The 16,980-nt window shown below is 43.4% G+C and overlaps 1 protein-coding gene across 2 annotated transcripts in view; it reads right to left on the bottom strand.

The window, feature by feature from the left end:
• KIT (KIT proto-oncogene, receptor tyrosine kinase) overlaps positions 1–16,980 on the bottom strand; it is a 96,627-nt gene that overhangs the window by 10,844 nt on the left and 68,803 nt on the right. Inside the window, exons 8-15 of one of the 2 annotated variants that reach the window (XM_006143684.2) lie at positions 9,665–9,779; positions 7,814–8,007; positions 6,063–6,169; positions 5,849–5,975; positions 5,469–5,573; positions 5,274–5,384; positions 3,161–3,311; positions 402–493 (exon numbers count right to left, since the gene is read on the bottom strand). In XM_006143684.2, coding sequence (XP_006143746.1) covers positions 402–493; positions 3,161–3,311; positions 5,274–5,384; positions 5,469–5,573; positions 5,849–5,975; positions 6,063–6,169; positions 7,814–8,007; positions 9,665–9,779 — 1,002 coding nt within the window. The remainder of the gene's footprint in view (positions 1–401; positions 494–3,160; positions 3,312–5,273; positions 5,385–5,468; positions 5,574–5,848; positions 5,976–6,062; positions 6,170–7,813; positions 8,008–9,664; positions 9,780–16,980) is intronic. The other variant, XM_006143685.2, reaches the window with a different exon arrangement.

Genomic DNA, 16,980 nt, shown 5'->3' with positions numbered 1-16,980 from the left:
CCACACTGTATTGATATAATACATCCTCTGTAAGGTGTTTGGGGTTTTTTTTTTGGTTTTGTTTTGTGAGAATATTTTTGCTATAGGGTACATGTGCTCACTGGAGAGACAGAAAGAGAGAGAGAAAGCGAGAAATCACCCCCCAGGGGAGATGGCCATGCTGTAATCCCTTGTCCTCCACTCACCTCTCGGGATTCTGGGCATGCATGCATGCATACACACATACACACGCATGCATGCATGCATGCATGCATACACACACACACACACAGAGCCTGAATTCTAAGCCACAGGGTCCGGGACTCCAACTGCAATCGACTACGTAAGAGTCCAGTGTCATAACCTTTATGCTATCTGCTGGTCCCAGGTGAGGCTGTTTTCATGGCTTGACAGGGACTCACCTATTCTTGCAGATCTTCTCTTGTCTGTCTTGGTTGGGACGACGTAAGAAACTCCAGGTTTCATATCCATGTACTCATTGGTACTGTCACTGCTGGGAGGGACAAAACAGCCGTCAAGTCAGGACAGGATCAAACGAGAAAGGGGCGGGCAGTAATGCACCAGGCTGAATCTCCTCACCCCTTTGTTATACAATGAGCTGATTTTATTTGCAAAGTTTGAATGAAGAGTTTGAAAATCGTATAAAACAGGAATTTTTAACTTTCAATATTAGGGTCCAATTCCCAGAAATGAGCAGTCCCTTTTTTTTTTTTTTCCTATTTTCTCATGGTGAGTACTCAGGTTGGAAATGTCCTGCCTTTGACATGGTAAGTTTGATGAGAGACAAAGAGCCTCACGCATTATCCCACATTACTCCAAACTCTAAATTAGCCCCAAGAGACAAGATGAAAGACAGATGAAGAACAAGGGCTTCTGAGATGTGTTACGGGGAAGGCAGAGATCATTAACATATAGCGACTGATGGAAAAGGTTTAAAAAAACCAAGTTTGGTTCAGATAAACACCAATAATTTGGATGATTTTCTGAACCATCTGGACCTCTTGAATCTGCAACATTTGGCTGGAGACTCTTCAAGATTTCTAGTACTTCCTGCTTCTGATTAGCATAGAAACACCATGACAACAATCTCCTTCAGAGCATGCGAAGGTTCCAATCCCATATGGGATCCCAAAGCACAAAGAACGCCACACAGGGCTGAACCGTTCAGGCCACCGTTTCAGAAAGCTGGAAAATAGCTACTGGGCCGAGCTTTCAGAAATAAGGCAGAGGGGCTCACTTCTAACAGAGAACACGTCCTCAGGAGAAATGAAGACCGCTTGCACAGTTTTTTACACTACCTGTTTAAACTACTCAAGTTTATAGGATCAAATAAATAAATAAATAAAAAGCTTCACCTCGGGATTTAAACTTTGGCCAGAGATAGAGAAAATGGCTTTAACAGGTAATTACCCATCAGTAATATTTATGGAGGCCTCCCTGGGGCCCGCTGTTAAGAGATCTTACACAGGGACCAGCAGTTGGTGTAATGGCTACATCGCTGGACTCCCACATAGTTGATCGCAGTTCAAGTCCCGTACCCGGTGGCTTAAACTCACGCCAAGCGTGTGTGCGTGCATGCCCGAAAGGAGAATGGAGGAGAAGGGATTGTGGTGTGGCCATACCCCCTGGGGGTGATTTCTCACTTTCGGTCTCTTTCTCTCTGTCTTCCTGGCAAGCGCACATGCCCTATAGTAAAAACCTCTCCAAAAAAAAAAAAGAGATCTTACACAAAGTCTTGCCATCTCATAATGGAGAAGAATACACAGGAGAGGTCCATCAGAACTGTAGCACCAGAAAATACAGAGGGTAGGCAAGGGAACTAGAGTCTCTATCGGGCTGGGGGAATCTAGGAGGTCTTCTTTTTTATTTTGAGAGAGATTTTTGCTATAGGACGTGTGTGCTCACCAGAAAGACAGAGAAAGACAGAGACAGAAAGCAAGAAATCACCCCCCAGGGGCGATAGCCACACCACAATCCCTTCTCCTCCATTCTCCTCTCAGGATCTTGGGCACGCACACACACGCGCCTGGTGTGAGTTTAAGCCACTGGATCTGGGACTCGAACCAGTCGACTACATGGGAGTCCAGTGACTTAGCCATCCTGCCAAAGGCTGGTCCCTCTAGGAGGTCTTCTTAAGTGGTAGATCTGTACAGTATTTCAGGGGACAAAAGGGCAAGGTATGGCAGAGAAGAATTCTATTCTGGATATAAACCAAGCTTATTCTTTTAAAGGTTTTTGTTATAGGGTGCATGTGCTTGCCAGAGAGGAGAGAGACAGAGAGAGACAGAGAAATTGAGAGAAATCACCCCCTCGACAGGAGAGGGCCATGCTGCAATCCTTACTCCTCCATCTTCCTCCTGGGATTCTGGACATGCATGCACATGCATCCAGCATGAGTTTCAAGCTACGGGGTCGAGGACTCAAACTGCAGTTGGCCATGTGGGAGTCTAGCACCTTAACCACCACGCCACTTACTGATCCCGTAAACCAAGCTAATTCTTTTGAAAGGAACTTGAAGTTCTTACATTGTTCAAATTCAGAACAGTATCAATGATGAAAGAGAGAAGAAGAAGTTCTAGATTTTTTTTTAAAATGTGTTAGAGGAGCTAATGCCTTTTATAGCTTGATGGATTCTTTAAAATATTGAGGGGAGGAATACGGAAATAATTCAGAGGTAGAGGGCAAGAAGCCTACACGCAGAGAGATGCTCCGAGCTCTCTACCATTCTGCTGAAGGTTTTAAAGGACTTGACTGTCACGAATCGACAGGCTCGAGTGTTCCTCCCATCAGTGTGCCTCACTGTAAGGACACCCACAGCATCCAGCTTAAAGTATGAGTGGAAATGCATACAAGAACGGAACCACGGTGAGAGAAACGCATGTAGAATTCATAGCTTGCACGTCACTACAGCTTAGGGAAAAAGCTAAAGGTGCTTTAAAAAAAAAATCAGTGGAAATCTAAGTTTAACACAAGCTGAATCTTTAAGAACACTATTTGAACTTTCTAAACTGTTAATCACATCGAAATGATTTAATAATTTTGATTTCGCGCCTCAGAGTACCTCAGTTCATTTTTTCAAAGAATCAGCCTTGATTGCAAACCCTTATGACCCCATGAACTGCCTGTCAACCTGCTGACTATTTATGTAAATAAGTCTTACCAGGAAGACTCCTTTGACTGCAGAAGGTTCTTATAAAGTGCTGCTTCTGCGTGATCTTCCTGCTTTGAGTAAATAAATGAATCACGTTTTCTTCTCAAAAAATTCAAAAGATCACCATAGCAACAGTATTCGGTTATGACCAGGGTGGGCCCTACAGGCATAGAAGAAAAGGTTAGAAAGAGGTGAGACCTATATCGAGTTGTCAGTAAAGTCGGGACACATGTTGGCACAGAAAGACAAAAAAATGACATCATGACTTTTCCGACAACCTAGTAGATAATCCCTTCTCTTATAAAAATGCCCTAGGGTAAGCATGGCCATTAACATCCAGTTTCAATGGATAAACCTATGTAGTCTCAACACAATGCTATCGATTAACATCACTTATCAAAAACACAGCATTATGGGGGTAAAATAAAACAAGCCAGCCTGTTTCACCTGAACTTCTAAGAGACGTCAGGGTTTGGAGCCAGGTGTGACTGCTGGTTCTACAGACAGAAGTCAGTGCTTCCAAAGGTTCTATTATCAAGTTTCCTACGTGAATCCTTTGATTCACTTCTGTTTACGGCAGGGCTGCACGCACTCTCTGTAACGCTATTATGGCAGCGATGAAGGGAACACACGGCAGCGTCGTAGGAAAACCAACCATATGGAACAGCCAGCTGAGACCAGGCTGCAATGGCGAGAAAACCTGAAATGACCTGTGTTCTGGGCACTACCGGCCAAAAATGGTGTGGGTGTTATGGATGCTTAAAACGGCAGCAAAAGGGAACTAATTAACCTGGGTGGAAGTTTACTCATGAACAATTCATGATGTGGCAAAGCAACGTTTATGGGGATTGTTTTAAGACACTGTACAGAGCTGTCAGCTTTCGTGGATGGCTCCAGATCTCGAGGAACAGTTCATTCTACGCATGTTTGTCCCTTTAACCCCAAATGCTTTCTGCAGACATCCTGGATGGGAACTTCAACCAAAGCTTCGGAATGGAGAAGTTATTTTTATAGATGTGCCATGTTTGCCTCATTGGTATGTATGTGAGCACTGGTAGGCTTAGGGGCCTATGTTTAATTATGCTGTGTGCAAACTACTAGCAACCCTTTAGGGACTAAGTGTGACTCAGCAACATGTAAAGTGTGCAAGACAAGGAAAGTCTTCAAGTCGAGATGAGCTATTCAAGAGGTCAATGTTGCTGACACATGGTAGTAACTAGCAAAGGTCTCATAATATTGAACTAAAACCTGCCTTTTTCTCTTTTTTTTTTTTTTTAAGGTTTTTGCCACAGAGCATGTGTGCTTTCTAGAGAGAGAGGAAAAGTGAGAAATCACCCACCAGGGGAGATTGCCACACCACAATCCCTTCTCCATTCTCCTCCTGGAATTTTGGGCTTGCGCACATGCCTGGTATTATTTTCAAGCCGTCAGGACCAGGTTCAATCAGCAGTTGGCCGTATGGGAATCTAGAACTCTAACCACCTCATCCTGTGCTGGTCCCAAAACCTGCATTCTTTTTTTTTTTTATTGGAAGGGTTTTCGCTATAGGGCGCGTGTGCTCGCCAGACAGACAGAGAGAGACATAGAGACAGAAAGCGAGAAATCACCCCCCGGGGGGATGGTCACGGCGCAATCCCTTCTCCTCCATTCTCCTCTTGGGATCTTGGGCACGCACGCACATGTGCCTGGTGTGAGTTTTAAGTCACCGGGTCCAGGACGCGAACCGCGGTCGACTACATGGGAGTCCAGCAACATAGCCATTACGCTAACTGCTGGTTCCCAAAATCTGCATTCTTAAGAACAATTAGGGAAACAAAACCTCGCAAGATGGCGTAAGATCTAGGTAAAAATCTTGCAATCCATGTATAATCAAGCATCGTCAAAATCTATTAAAATGTTGCTCTTTGGGGCCTACAGGTAGCGTGGTGGTTAACGTATTGGACTCCCACATGGCTGACTGAGGTTCAAGTCCTGGACCTGGAGGCTTGATCCCTCCCACCTCTGCTAAATCAAAATAAATAAATAAAACAATGAATAAGTTTCAATAAAATGACTCTGTAAAAAGATGTTGTCCTTTTCATAATTTCTCAGATCATAAAAGGCCATTTGGACCCGGTCTTACCTCCAACGGTGCATGCACCGAGAAGATTCACGATATTCATATGATTCCCAAGGTAACTCAGGACTTTGAGTTCAGACATTAGAGCTTCTCGTTCCGTTAAATGGGCACTTGCTAAAATGAAAACCATCTCATTTTAGTGAAACACAAATGTGGCAAACTGAGGTCAAATGCATGCAGTTTCCTGCAGGAACTTACGTTTGAGCATCTTCACAGCAACCGTCATGGCTGCGTCCGACTTAATTAATCCATATGCAGTTGCCTCAACAACTTTCCCGAAGGCACCAGCACCCAAGGTCTTCCCTTTGGAAAGGAAGACAACAGGTGAGCAGTGAGGGTGCTCGTGGGGCAAAGGACTGTCAGTGTCATTTCAAAGTCAAGAAAAAGCACTGAGGCAAACTGTCTAGAGCCGTTTCCCTGAAATGTGGCCTATGCCAAACCTACCCAAGGTGGTGACATTTCATAAAAAACACTATTGTTTCAGGTGGAATGAAACAAAGGAAGCCACTGGGGTTCCCTAAACTCATTGTTATGGGTGCACGGAAAGGTTACATGGAAAGCCCCTGGTTCATACTGACCAAAACTCAGCCTGTTTCTGGGAAACTCCCATTTATGATCGTAAGGAAGTTGTGTTGGGTCTATGTAAACGTAATTGTTCCCATTGATCTCCTCCACAACCTTCCACTGCACTTCATACATGGGTTTCTGGGGGGAGAAAGGGAGATACACATCATCTTTTCATGATTCGTGGCAGTCATTACGGATGGGGGCGAGGGCCAGGTCGAGAGTTACCTGCAAATATTTGTAGGTGAGGACCATCACAATGATGCACATCAGACCCGCCGCGATCACGAAGCCGATCAGCAAAGGGGTGAACAGGGTGTGGGGGTGGATTTTTTCTAAAACGAAAGAGAAAAGTAGAACCCCTGACTCTTAGCAGGATAGGATCTTTGCCTAAAGCTCCACCCCTAGACCCACCCACTTCCCGAGTCCCGCCCACCACAGAGCACAAAGCTGCATGAGACTCGGACCCTTGCCTCAGGTACATCTTACTCCTGCTGTTCAAATGAAGCTTCAAAACGTTATTTTCCGTCTTTTTTTTTTTTTTTTTTTTTTGAGAGCTTTTGGCTATAGGGCGCGTGCGCTCGCCAGACAGAGAGAGACAGACAGAAAGGGAGAAATCACCCCCCAGAGGGGATGGTCACGCCGCAATCCCTTCTCCTCCATTCTCCTCTCGGGATCTTGGGCACGCACGCACACGCGCCCAGCGTGAGTTTTAAGCTACCGGGTCCGGGACGCGAACCACGGTCGACTACGTGGGAATCCAGCGACATAGCCATTACGCTAACTGCTGGTTCCCCAAAACGTTATTTTAAACCTCATTACTGGGGACGGGAAACTGAGATTTATGGAGCACAAAAATAAGTTGATGTTTTTCAAGGGAAAGCAACCTTGGAATGAACTTTGTACTTCAATCCAATTCCTGCGTTGGATAACTTTAAAGAGAAGTTTCCTTTATGGATAGCTAATATTTTTTTCTTCTTTATTGTTTCCTTGTATTTTTCTAATTTTTTTTTTACATTGAGCATAAATGTCTCTCACAACCAAGAAACCCATTTTTAAACTGTTCTTTTTCATTGCTCTGTCTAAAAAAATCAATGTAGAACAATGTACGATTCTTCCCATTACTCAAAAACTGAGAAAACAACACTTTTTGGCACTAGTTTTAGCCAATTCAAATAGACAAAAACCAAGCCCTAAAAACTTAGGTGCCCAGTTTCTTGGTTTTGTAACTTTATACCAATTTATCAATTTGTCCTCAAGGATAATTTAACTTATGTTAGGAAAGTGAATCATATATAAATCAAATTTTAAGATTTATTTTTTTAAGAAATAGCTTGTTGACATGCCTTCATAAAAGACTGCTAAATTTTTATTATAATGTCTGCTTCAGTGTTAAAATAATTCATTTTAAATAACTTAAATTTTAAATTGTTCTAATTCTCAGGCAAATATATTTCTCTATTTGTTTTCTCTACCCCTTTTTAATGGTGACTAAGTGCAAATACAACTGGGCACAACTGTAAATATACAATTGAAATGTACAGTTTTACACATGTAATTACACACACACACGGGCACACGCACACGAGGTATTCAAAAAGTTCCTGGAAAATGTGTAATATGAAAAATCTATCCTGTATTTCAATTTTTTTTGGTACCAAAATAAACTCATACTTCAACTCCATTTCCCACAAAGGTTCTGAAGACCCCTCGTGTGTGTGTGTGTATAGACACTTGAGAGCACACAGGCACACGTGCGCGCACACACACAAAATATAAAAAGTAGCATGTTCAAAAGTACTTGATAAGAGCAGAGACTTTACCAACAAACTAATATGGAATGAGACTTAGTGAGTTTGTGATGCAATGCCACTATTACCAGGAATGACATGGCCAGTGTTGGAATGGAGTTAAAATCATGATGGAAATGGCAGACAGAGCCTAAACACCCCCTTAAATTGGATTAAAAAGAAATATACCTTTGTTGTTACCTTTAAATGCAAAGTTAAAGTAGGCAGAACTCTTGCCCACATCGTTGTAAGCCTTACACTCAACCGTGCCATTGATCTTGAACACACTAGAGTCTATGGCGCTCTGCACCACCAGTTTTCCAAACGGTGGCAGAGAAGCGTTTTGTGTCCGCACATCCACTGGCAGGACAGGAACGGAGCACCTAGGGGGAAGGAGACGACATGCCAGGCTTGTTCTAGGAAAATCAACAAACGATTCACTCTGGATACTTCTAACACGAAGCTGGAGGTTCGTGATCCATAAGGATCTCCTTTCACGATGGTCACTCTCTGGGGAGGAACGGGCACTTTCATGGCATGGAAATAAGGAAAAGCACCATAAACGAGAAGAAAGATGGAGATGGGGCTTTTGGAGTTGGATGCGGGTTTGAATCCTGACTCCAACATCTATTGGATTGACTTCTGACAAGTTGTCTACACTCTCCCAGGTTCAGTTTCTACTGCTCTAAAACTGAGATGGGGATACCCCTATTGGAGAAGGATTAGAAACTGATGAAACAAAACGGCTGGCACGCTGTAGATCTGTTTAAACAAAAGCAAATCTTGAAAAGGTGAGTGGTTGAAAAACAACATGAAGCAAGAAATCATGAAAAGTCTGTAAGGACGAGGATGGGGAAACCCTCCCAAGGGTGGTATTGAGGATGCGGAGCTTGGAGTTTCTAATACTTAGGGAGGTACCAAGTCACATGGCCCAGGGGTACTGCAGGTAGTAGAGACTACTACCACCGGCTTCAGCTTCTTTTCAGGAGCCAGACCCTGGCTACCTTTAAATGCCTGCCCTTTCCTGTCCCCTTCCTCACACCTACATGCTATTGTTTCTTTTGTCTACTGTCCGTCTCTGCCTACTACAAGACAAACCCATCAGGCAGAGCCTCTTGTGTGTTTCATTTATTCCACGGTCCCTGGCACAGTCTGCTCTCCATCAATATCTGCTGAATTCCTGACTAACGACTAGGATTGTTTCCACGATGGCATTAATTTTCCAGAGGCCTTGAACCCTCCTTCTTATTCCCCCAAAGAAAACCTTCTACTAAAATGCAGCTGAAACCAACCAGCCTAGGTAACCTCTTCCAACTTATTGTGATAAGGAGGTCTATCTTAGGAACAATACAATTTTCACTCTCATCCTGACTATTCGATTGTGATGTTAAACGGGGCTTTGAAAGCCTGAGCATGAAAAAGCAGTTGATGGATCAACACAGCAGCGTTGACCCCATTTTCGTCTTCAGGTAATATGGGAGGACAATTTAAGGCTAAGTATGGATCGTGAGGGAGAAGCAGCACAATGCCAGATGTTCTCTGTTCTGGGGCTGGGCACCTAATCAAGGAGAAAACCTTTTTAAAACCCGTCACTTACCATCGCCGTATGTATGTTGTAATTGCACGATCATTACTTTTTGGTAAGTTGGCAATTAACTTCGGAGGTAATTTTTTCATGATAACTACAGTCACATTCCCCCCACATATTACCTCCTGTGTATAGAATGGAAATCTAATTACTGTGTCCTGGAAAATTGCTTTATCTACCTGCAGGCTAGAAATTGCATGATAAATCCAAAAAGATAACTACCAAAATAGAGAAGTCATATTCAGTAATCATTTTTAGCAAACAAAATTAATGTCTACCAAGAAAAATATGGCAATTATCCCCCTTTAAAACGCCACACAGATAGGGAAAAAAAATAATAATCAAAACGCTTTTCTTTAAAAAAAAAAAAAATTCTGAAAACACTGGAAATTCAGTGGAACTGCAGTCCTTCCCTTCTGCATTTTAAGCAGTGCCAAAAATAATCATCTCACCTCTGCTCGGTTCCTGGACAAAAATACCAATCTATTGTGGGCTCTGGGAATCCGGCCGCCACACACTGGAGTCTGCCATTCACGAGCCTGTTGTAAGTCAGGATTTCTGGTTTTGCTGTAGGAAGAGAGAAGCAGCCATATGTCAGACTGCTGAAAGCCTCGGCGAGATTTGCTCTACTCTCTTGCTAATCTTTAGAACCTCCGCAGGGCTGCCGAGGAGCCTGGGGAATGTGTTGTTCAAAGGAGAGAATCTGAACCAGTGAGTGGAAGGGGCAGGGAGGGGGCAGGCCGGGGCCCACCGAGAAGGGCTTCCACAGCCGCAGCTGCCCAGAACCACCCTGCAGAGGTGGAGGCCTCCAAGAACTATGTTCCTAGGGTGGCTGATGCCGGGCTTGCAGGGAGGGACACCTGGCAAGGGTTTCTGCCTCTAGTGGGAGGGAGTCGGAAAGACTTCTAATCAAGACCTCGAGTAGCAGGCTCTCCTACAGATGGAAATCCTACGGGAAGGATTCCTGGCAATGGGATTTCAGGTCCTGTACCTGCCACAGGAATGTTTCTGCAGAAACCAGACTGGACGGAATTAAGAGTTGTTACAGGGAAAGAAAAGCCCCACTCTCTCACATAGTCCTCTTCTTAGAGGGTGGAAGGAGTGGTGTTTATTGATAAAGAGCTGAATCGCCCTATTTATAGAGAAGCTAAACCATACAGGTAAAAACGATATGGGCGTTTAGCTCCAGATCTTTGTTTCAAATGTAAAATATGAATCGGAAATTATTGAGTCATCGGGAAAGTCATGCCACATTTTGTCAGAGAAAAATATGTCATGACTTTTCTAACTCCCTAACAGAAAAGGAAAACAGCCCGAGGATTTTGTTTGTTATTTATTTTATTTATTCATAGGTAGAAACCTGAATAAAAATCACTGAAAAAGTAAAGTGTGTGGCAGGGATGCTGTAATCGGACATTTCTGTGTAACTGTAACAATCAACTGATTTTCAGGAATTTCAAAGTCTTAAAACTCGAAAGTGAAAGGAAATCACACTCGTGTTCAGTGTTCTAATGCCGATATGGCTGAAGGGTTCTGACTCTTTGGAAGTGAGTAGGTGACACCATGAGTGCCCCGGGTCAGGGATGGCGGGGTGCTTGACTTCCATCACAGAACTGCAGGAGCCCTCGTGTACCGTGGGCAGATTGAACGTCAGCTCCTGCGCTTATCAGCTCTCTGCACTTGACCTCACTTCCGAGTCTCTGAGTTTCATCATGTATAAAACAGGAATACCAACGATACCCATCTCATACACAGAGCTGAGAACGATGTACAGAAATGAAACATTATTATTATTGCTGATTCAGTTACTCTTTTCAAGTTTATTTCTTCCATGAGTGAGAGTGACACAGAGACAAAGAGACAAGAGATATAAAAGTCTCAATGGGGTCTGAAGGCTGCAGTCCACACCTAGTCTTCAGCTAGCCCCAGATCATGGGTGCATAGGTGCCTCGCACTTGGAGGTCTCTGGATGCAAACTGGCAACCTCACCCTGTGGGTCTGCTCCACAGTGTGGCTCATGCTCCTTGGTCAATCAGGTTCGCTACACACTGAGCAAACTACAATGGCCTTTCTATTCTCTTCCATGATCTCAAAGGTGCTTCTTTTTCTTTTTTTAAAGAATTCTTTTATTTAACTTTTATTTGTTTATGTACTTATTTTTTAATTTGACCAGAGAGGGACAAAGCAAGTGACAGAGTAAGAGAGAGAAAGTGAGGAAACAAGCTGCCAGGTCTAGGATTCAAACCATGGTTAGCCATGTAGGAGTCCAGAGCCTTTAACCAATGCGTCACCTGCCAGTCCCTCAAAACTGCTTCTTTAAAGTTGTCTGATAACGTGTGTATTTTAATCCAATGCATTGGGAATTCAACAACAATTATACCGCAACTAACAGGAAAAATAGATGTGGAAAGACTGACAGATCAGAAGCGTGGCAGTTTATTTCCCCACAGGAAGGGAACACTGATAAATGGAATCTCTGCAGAACAACCTCTCAGCACCTTACCTCCTTGAAGGCAAAAGGACTTGGCAGGGATCAGCGTGTCCACATGCATGACACACCCACCTGTCACTCAAGCTGGCCCTGCGGATGGGCAGGCCACTTGGCTAATACACACAAAAGAGTGACTCTCCAAAGCCATCTCAAGGTAGGGGCATCCTTGAGAGTTTGGATCACATGCCAGCTTTCACAAATAGAGCAAGAAGACGAGCCATCATCTCGCGAAAGCATCCATCTGGCAAGTTTCATTTAATTATCATGGGCAACTGTGTGATCGGGCTGAAAAGTAGGACATAACACACACACAAAAACCGGACCCTGAGGAGAGTGCTATCTACCAGAGACTGCAGGCATCATGCAGAGAGCTCTCTGGACTCGGCGTAAGTGTCACCTCCTTTGCTAAGCAACCCCTAAGTCTTCGAAGTCAAGATGATTGGTTGCTTTCTCTGTTCCCAAAGCACTTAAGAGCTCCTGATGCTATTATGCAAGATCTGTCTGCCTCCTCCATCAGACTCTATATTTCCAAGGGCTGAAACCACCTCTCACTGGCCGCTGAGTCCTGGCAACACCGACCCACACACAGCACATACAGAGGAGGAACGAGTCTCTGAGGTTCCAAAGCCATTTGTCATAGGAAGGTACCTGAGAGAACAGCCTAGTGGTGATTTTCCTGGGTAGCGGCACTATTCCCACTACTCTTGCAATATAAGGCCATAAGATAAGAAATCCACACGTACGCTTGGCCAAGTGAAGTTTTTCTTTTAACACCCAGCTAAATGATGAGTGGGAAGGGTTGACACATAGATAGCAGTCCTGAGATAGGACTCAGATGGGAATCAAGTTTGTAACATAACCCATGTCTATATTCCTTTTTAAAAATTTATTTTAAATGAGAATAAAATATTATAGCTATTGACAGGGTCTCTTGCTATGCTGTGATCTTCCTGCCTCAACCTTCTAGTTAGCTCGGATGACAAGAACATACCACTGGGCCTGGGAACCTGGGAAGTCTGGGATGGGAACTGAACCCAGGCTTCCCTTGTGGCCTCCACCACCGTGCAGTGGTATTATTCCACTTGTGTCACCTTAGTTGGGTCATAACTACATTCCTTGTCACTTATCCTTCCTAATGCCACATGACACATTTTTAGTGGAATTAAATATTAACTCAATAGAAAAAAAAAAAGGCTGAAAGGATACGTTAAGATGTTAACAATGGTTATCTCTGGGTAGTAAGATTATAGACAGTGTTTATATACTTCTTTTGACTTATTTTCTTATATTTCACAATGAAAATATTTTTTAATTAAAAAGTTGGAACAGCTCAAAATTACATCATCAATTACATTCAGCTTTGGTTACAAGTGCTCTGAGAGCCAAGCCTTCTAGCGTGACACCTGGTAGCAGTTACACAACGGCTATGGCTGGCCATGTGCGGTCCGGCTGGCCTACTTGTCCCTGCATGCCGGCTAATTAGGCAGTTTTTTAAAGCTACTATCACAGGTGGGTCATAACCCAAGGCCAATCAAGCAGCCTTTGTCCTGTTGGGCTGTAGATCGGCCAAGCGAGCTCAGATAATCCCAGACTTTCAATGTGCCTTGGACTCACGAAGGGAACAGGTTACAGACCCAAATTCCTGGGCCCTACCTCCAGAAAGTCCGGAAGCTGAGGAGCTGACCCAGCAATGTGTTCTTATTTGCTTATTTTTGTCAGATTTTTTAGACTTTTGTCATAGGGCATGTGTGCCCAGAAGAGACACTCAGAGAGAAAGAGAGAGAAAAGTGATAAAGCACTACCCCAAGGGGGGATGGCCATGCTGCAATCTCTTCTCTTCCATTCTCCTCTTGGCACTTTGGGCATGCACACACATATGCCCAGTGTGTTTTTCAAGCTGCTGGGTCCAGGACTTGAACCATGGACTAAGCCATGTGGGCTCTAGCCACCTGCTGGCCCAGTAATGTGTTTAAAATACTATTAAGGAATCCTGACTGGGCCAGAGCTAGCATGAAGCTACAGCAGCACCCAGGGCATAAAATTTAGAATGGCACTAACCCTAAAGAGCTCATAAGCCGGCACCTGTGAGTGAGCATCTCTGTAAATTCTGCACCCTGGGAGCTTCTCTTGCTTCACCCTAGTCCCAGCCCGGTCCCTAACACCGAGAATGTTAGACCTCATTCTGAAAAGGCTGTTACACTGGCATAGTGTGGGCTGTACATGGCGAGCTGCATTATGAAAATGTTTAATGCATAAAGAATGAGCTAGGTAGAAAACTGATTCCTAAAAATGAAAATCTGGGCTCATCTGCATTTTGTAAGTGCCTCAATGCACCATGCATTAAATTTACATTTTGCTTTTAAAGATACATAACTCTCTGCAATTCTCCAGGTTCCAGACTTTCAATGTGCCTTGGACTCACGAAGGGAACAGGTTACAGACCCAAATTCCTGGGCCCTACCTCCAGAAAGTCCGGAAGCTGAGGAGCTGACCCAGCAATGTGTTCTTATTTGCTTATTTTTGTCAGATTTTTTAGACTTTTGTCATAGGGCATGTGTGCCCAGAAGAGACACTCAGAGAGAAAGAGAGAGAAAAGTGATAAAGCACTACCCCAAGGGGGGATGGCCATGCTGCAATCTCTTCTCTTCCATTCTCCTCTTGGCACTTTGGGCATGCACACACATATGCCCAGTGTGTTTTTCAAGCTGCTGGGTCCAGGACTTGAACCATGGACTAAGCCATGTGGGCTCTAGCCACCTGCTGGCCCAGTAATGTGTTTAAAATACTATTAAGGAATCCTGACTGGGCCAGAGCTAGCATGAAGCTACAGCAGCACCCAGGGCATAAAATTTAGAATGGCACTAACCCTAAAGAGCTCATAAGCCGGCACCTGTGAGTGAGCATCTCTGTAAATTCTGCACCCTGGGAGCTTCTCTTGCTTCACCCTAGTCCCAGCCCGGTCCCTAACACCGAGAATGTTAGACCTCATTCTGAAAAGGCTGTTACACTGGCATAGTGTGGGCTGTACATGGCGAGCTGCATTATGAAAATGTTTAATGCATAAAGAATGAGCTAGGTAGAAAACTGATTCCTAAAAATGAAAATCTGGGCTCATCTGCATTTTGTAAGTGCCTCAATGCACCATGCATTAAATTTACATTTTGCTTTTAAAGATACATAACTCTCTGCAATTCTCCAGGTTAAATCTGAGCTATGGATTCTTAGATATTCTGCAATATGCAATATACCAAATGACACATCCCCTAATTCCTCCCGAGTTGGAGGTTTAGATAAGCCTAAGAGGTGTATAAGTTATGTATTTCCCATGGAGATTTAAAAAAAAAAAAAAATTGTCTGTCTCCTTTCAGAGCACCGTAGACCTGACTCATTCCGGCGTCTTTAACAACACTGATCAGCTTGTAAGCAGATTTCAGAGTGCTTGAGACGCTTCTGAGAATTTACTGATCATGCAATTAAAAATCTTAAATAGTCACTGATTTACCCACCCACCCCGGATTTGTGATCTTGAAAAATACTCCTTTTCTCCACCATCAGGTCCATGCAGAAGGTAAGAACAAAACAAATCTGAAGAACACAGCATGGGTAACAGGAGCTGGGGGCTGGGGGCTGGGAGCTCTGCTCTCATTCATGCACGTGTGGGGAAGTGGATTTCTGAATACACTTCTTCTCTCACCCTGATCCATCTTCACCAGTTCCTGCTGTAACTGAACGTTGGCCCACTCTATAAGCAGCAGGAAGAATAACACAGGCTTTAGCCTTTACATAATAAAAAGCAAAATGAGAAAAGATCATAAAGATGAAGTTTTGTTTTTACGATTCTCGTTTTGCTGGTGTTGAATGGTGGTGCAATAATGCTTTTCAGCAATTTCTCACTACTGTGGTTTGGGGCTAGGTGAAACCTGCATTCTTATTGCAATACCATGATAATATAGGGATTTAAATCCACTAAAACAGGAGTATAAAAATAAGTTAACTTTTACTCTTACAAGGAATATTACACTTAAAGACAAGATCTAGAATGGATATTTTGGGAGCATACTGTTTTATACATTCTTAAAAATATCCAGAAATTGGCATATAAAGGCACTTTAACAGAAGCTGGTTTTACAAACAAAACAAAACTAAACTTCGACACTAGTCTCTTATACTGAGCTATTGTTAAGAGTTCCTATCAGTAAAAAAAATAATAATAATAAATCATTCTCTTAATGAAGTGATGTTTTAAACTGGGGGTCCGCAAACTCTAACTGTAAAGGGAAAGATAAAAATTTTGGGTAAATATTTCAGGCTGTGGGCCCTAGGGTCTCTCTGGCAACGCTTCAGCTTTGTGGCCGCAGCAGCGTACCTAGTTACCATAGATACCAGGTAACCAAATAAGCACTCTGTGTTTCAATAAAACTTTATTTATAAACATTGACATCTGAATTCTATTCCCATGTCTCAAAACACTTCTAGTGAACTTTTTCAACCATTTTAAAATTAAAATTTTGGCACCAAAAAAAAAAAAAAAAAAAAAACATTCTTAGTTTGTGGGTGATTCAAAACCAGGCTATAGACCAAATTTGGCCGGCAGGCTGTAGTTTTAAACCCCTGTTCTAAACAGCCATCAAAAAGATCTCCCAACATTAAGACTGAATTTACAAACAATCAAACTACATGGAGAGGGGTTGGCAGGTGGGGTGTGACTGAGGCACTGGACGCCCACCTGGGCAACTGTGGTTCAAGTCCTGGACCTAGTGTCTTGCTTTCCTACTTTCTCTTTCTCTCTCTCATAAAATTAAAGAACAATCACAACAAATAAAATTAAATACATAATTCTCTAGAGGAAAAAAAATGAAAACTACACAGAGAAGCCTCCCTCAGCCAGACCGACTATGCTCAGTCTACAGCAGTGTCACGGCTGAGCAGCCCAGACGTAAGGAAGAGGACCCACGTGCACATCACAACACGACTGCTGGCTGCCAAAGACAAAGCGCCTGTTACCCACCCCATAAAAGTAGCTCAGTCATGTTGCCACGTAACTCAGAAGCAGAGGAGAACGGTATGGTCACAATGCCCGTGGACACACTATGCACCTATTTTTGGATTAATTTAAATTTCCACTAAATGGCAGGTGATCCTGCATACATTTGTAAATGAAGGGGGCTAACTGGATGTCACACACACACACACACACACACACACACACACACACACACACGGCTCAACTGAATAGGAAATTTCCACAGCATGAAAACTTTGCAACACAAACGGAGC

The sequence above is a fragment of the Tupaia chinensis genome, unplaced genomic scaffold (assembly GCF_000334495.1).
Source record: "Tupaia chinensis unplaced genomic scaffold, TupChi_1.0 Scaffold000102_1, whole genome shotgun sequence".
NCBI lineage: Eukaryota > Metazoa > Chordata > Mammalia > Scandentia > Tupaiidae > Tupaia > Tupaia belangeri.
The sequence above is the reverse complement of the archived record's forward strand: the minus strand, read 5'-3'. Positions and strand labels throughout refer to the sequence as shown.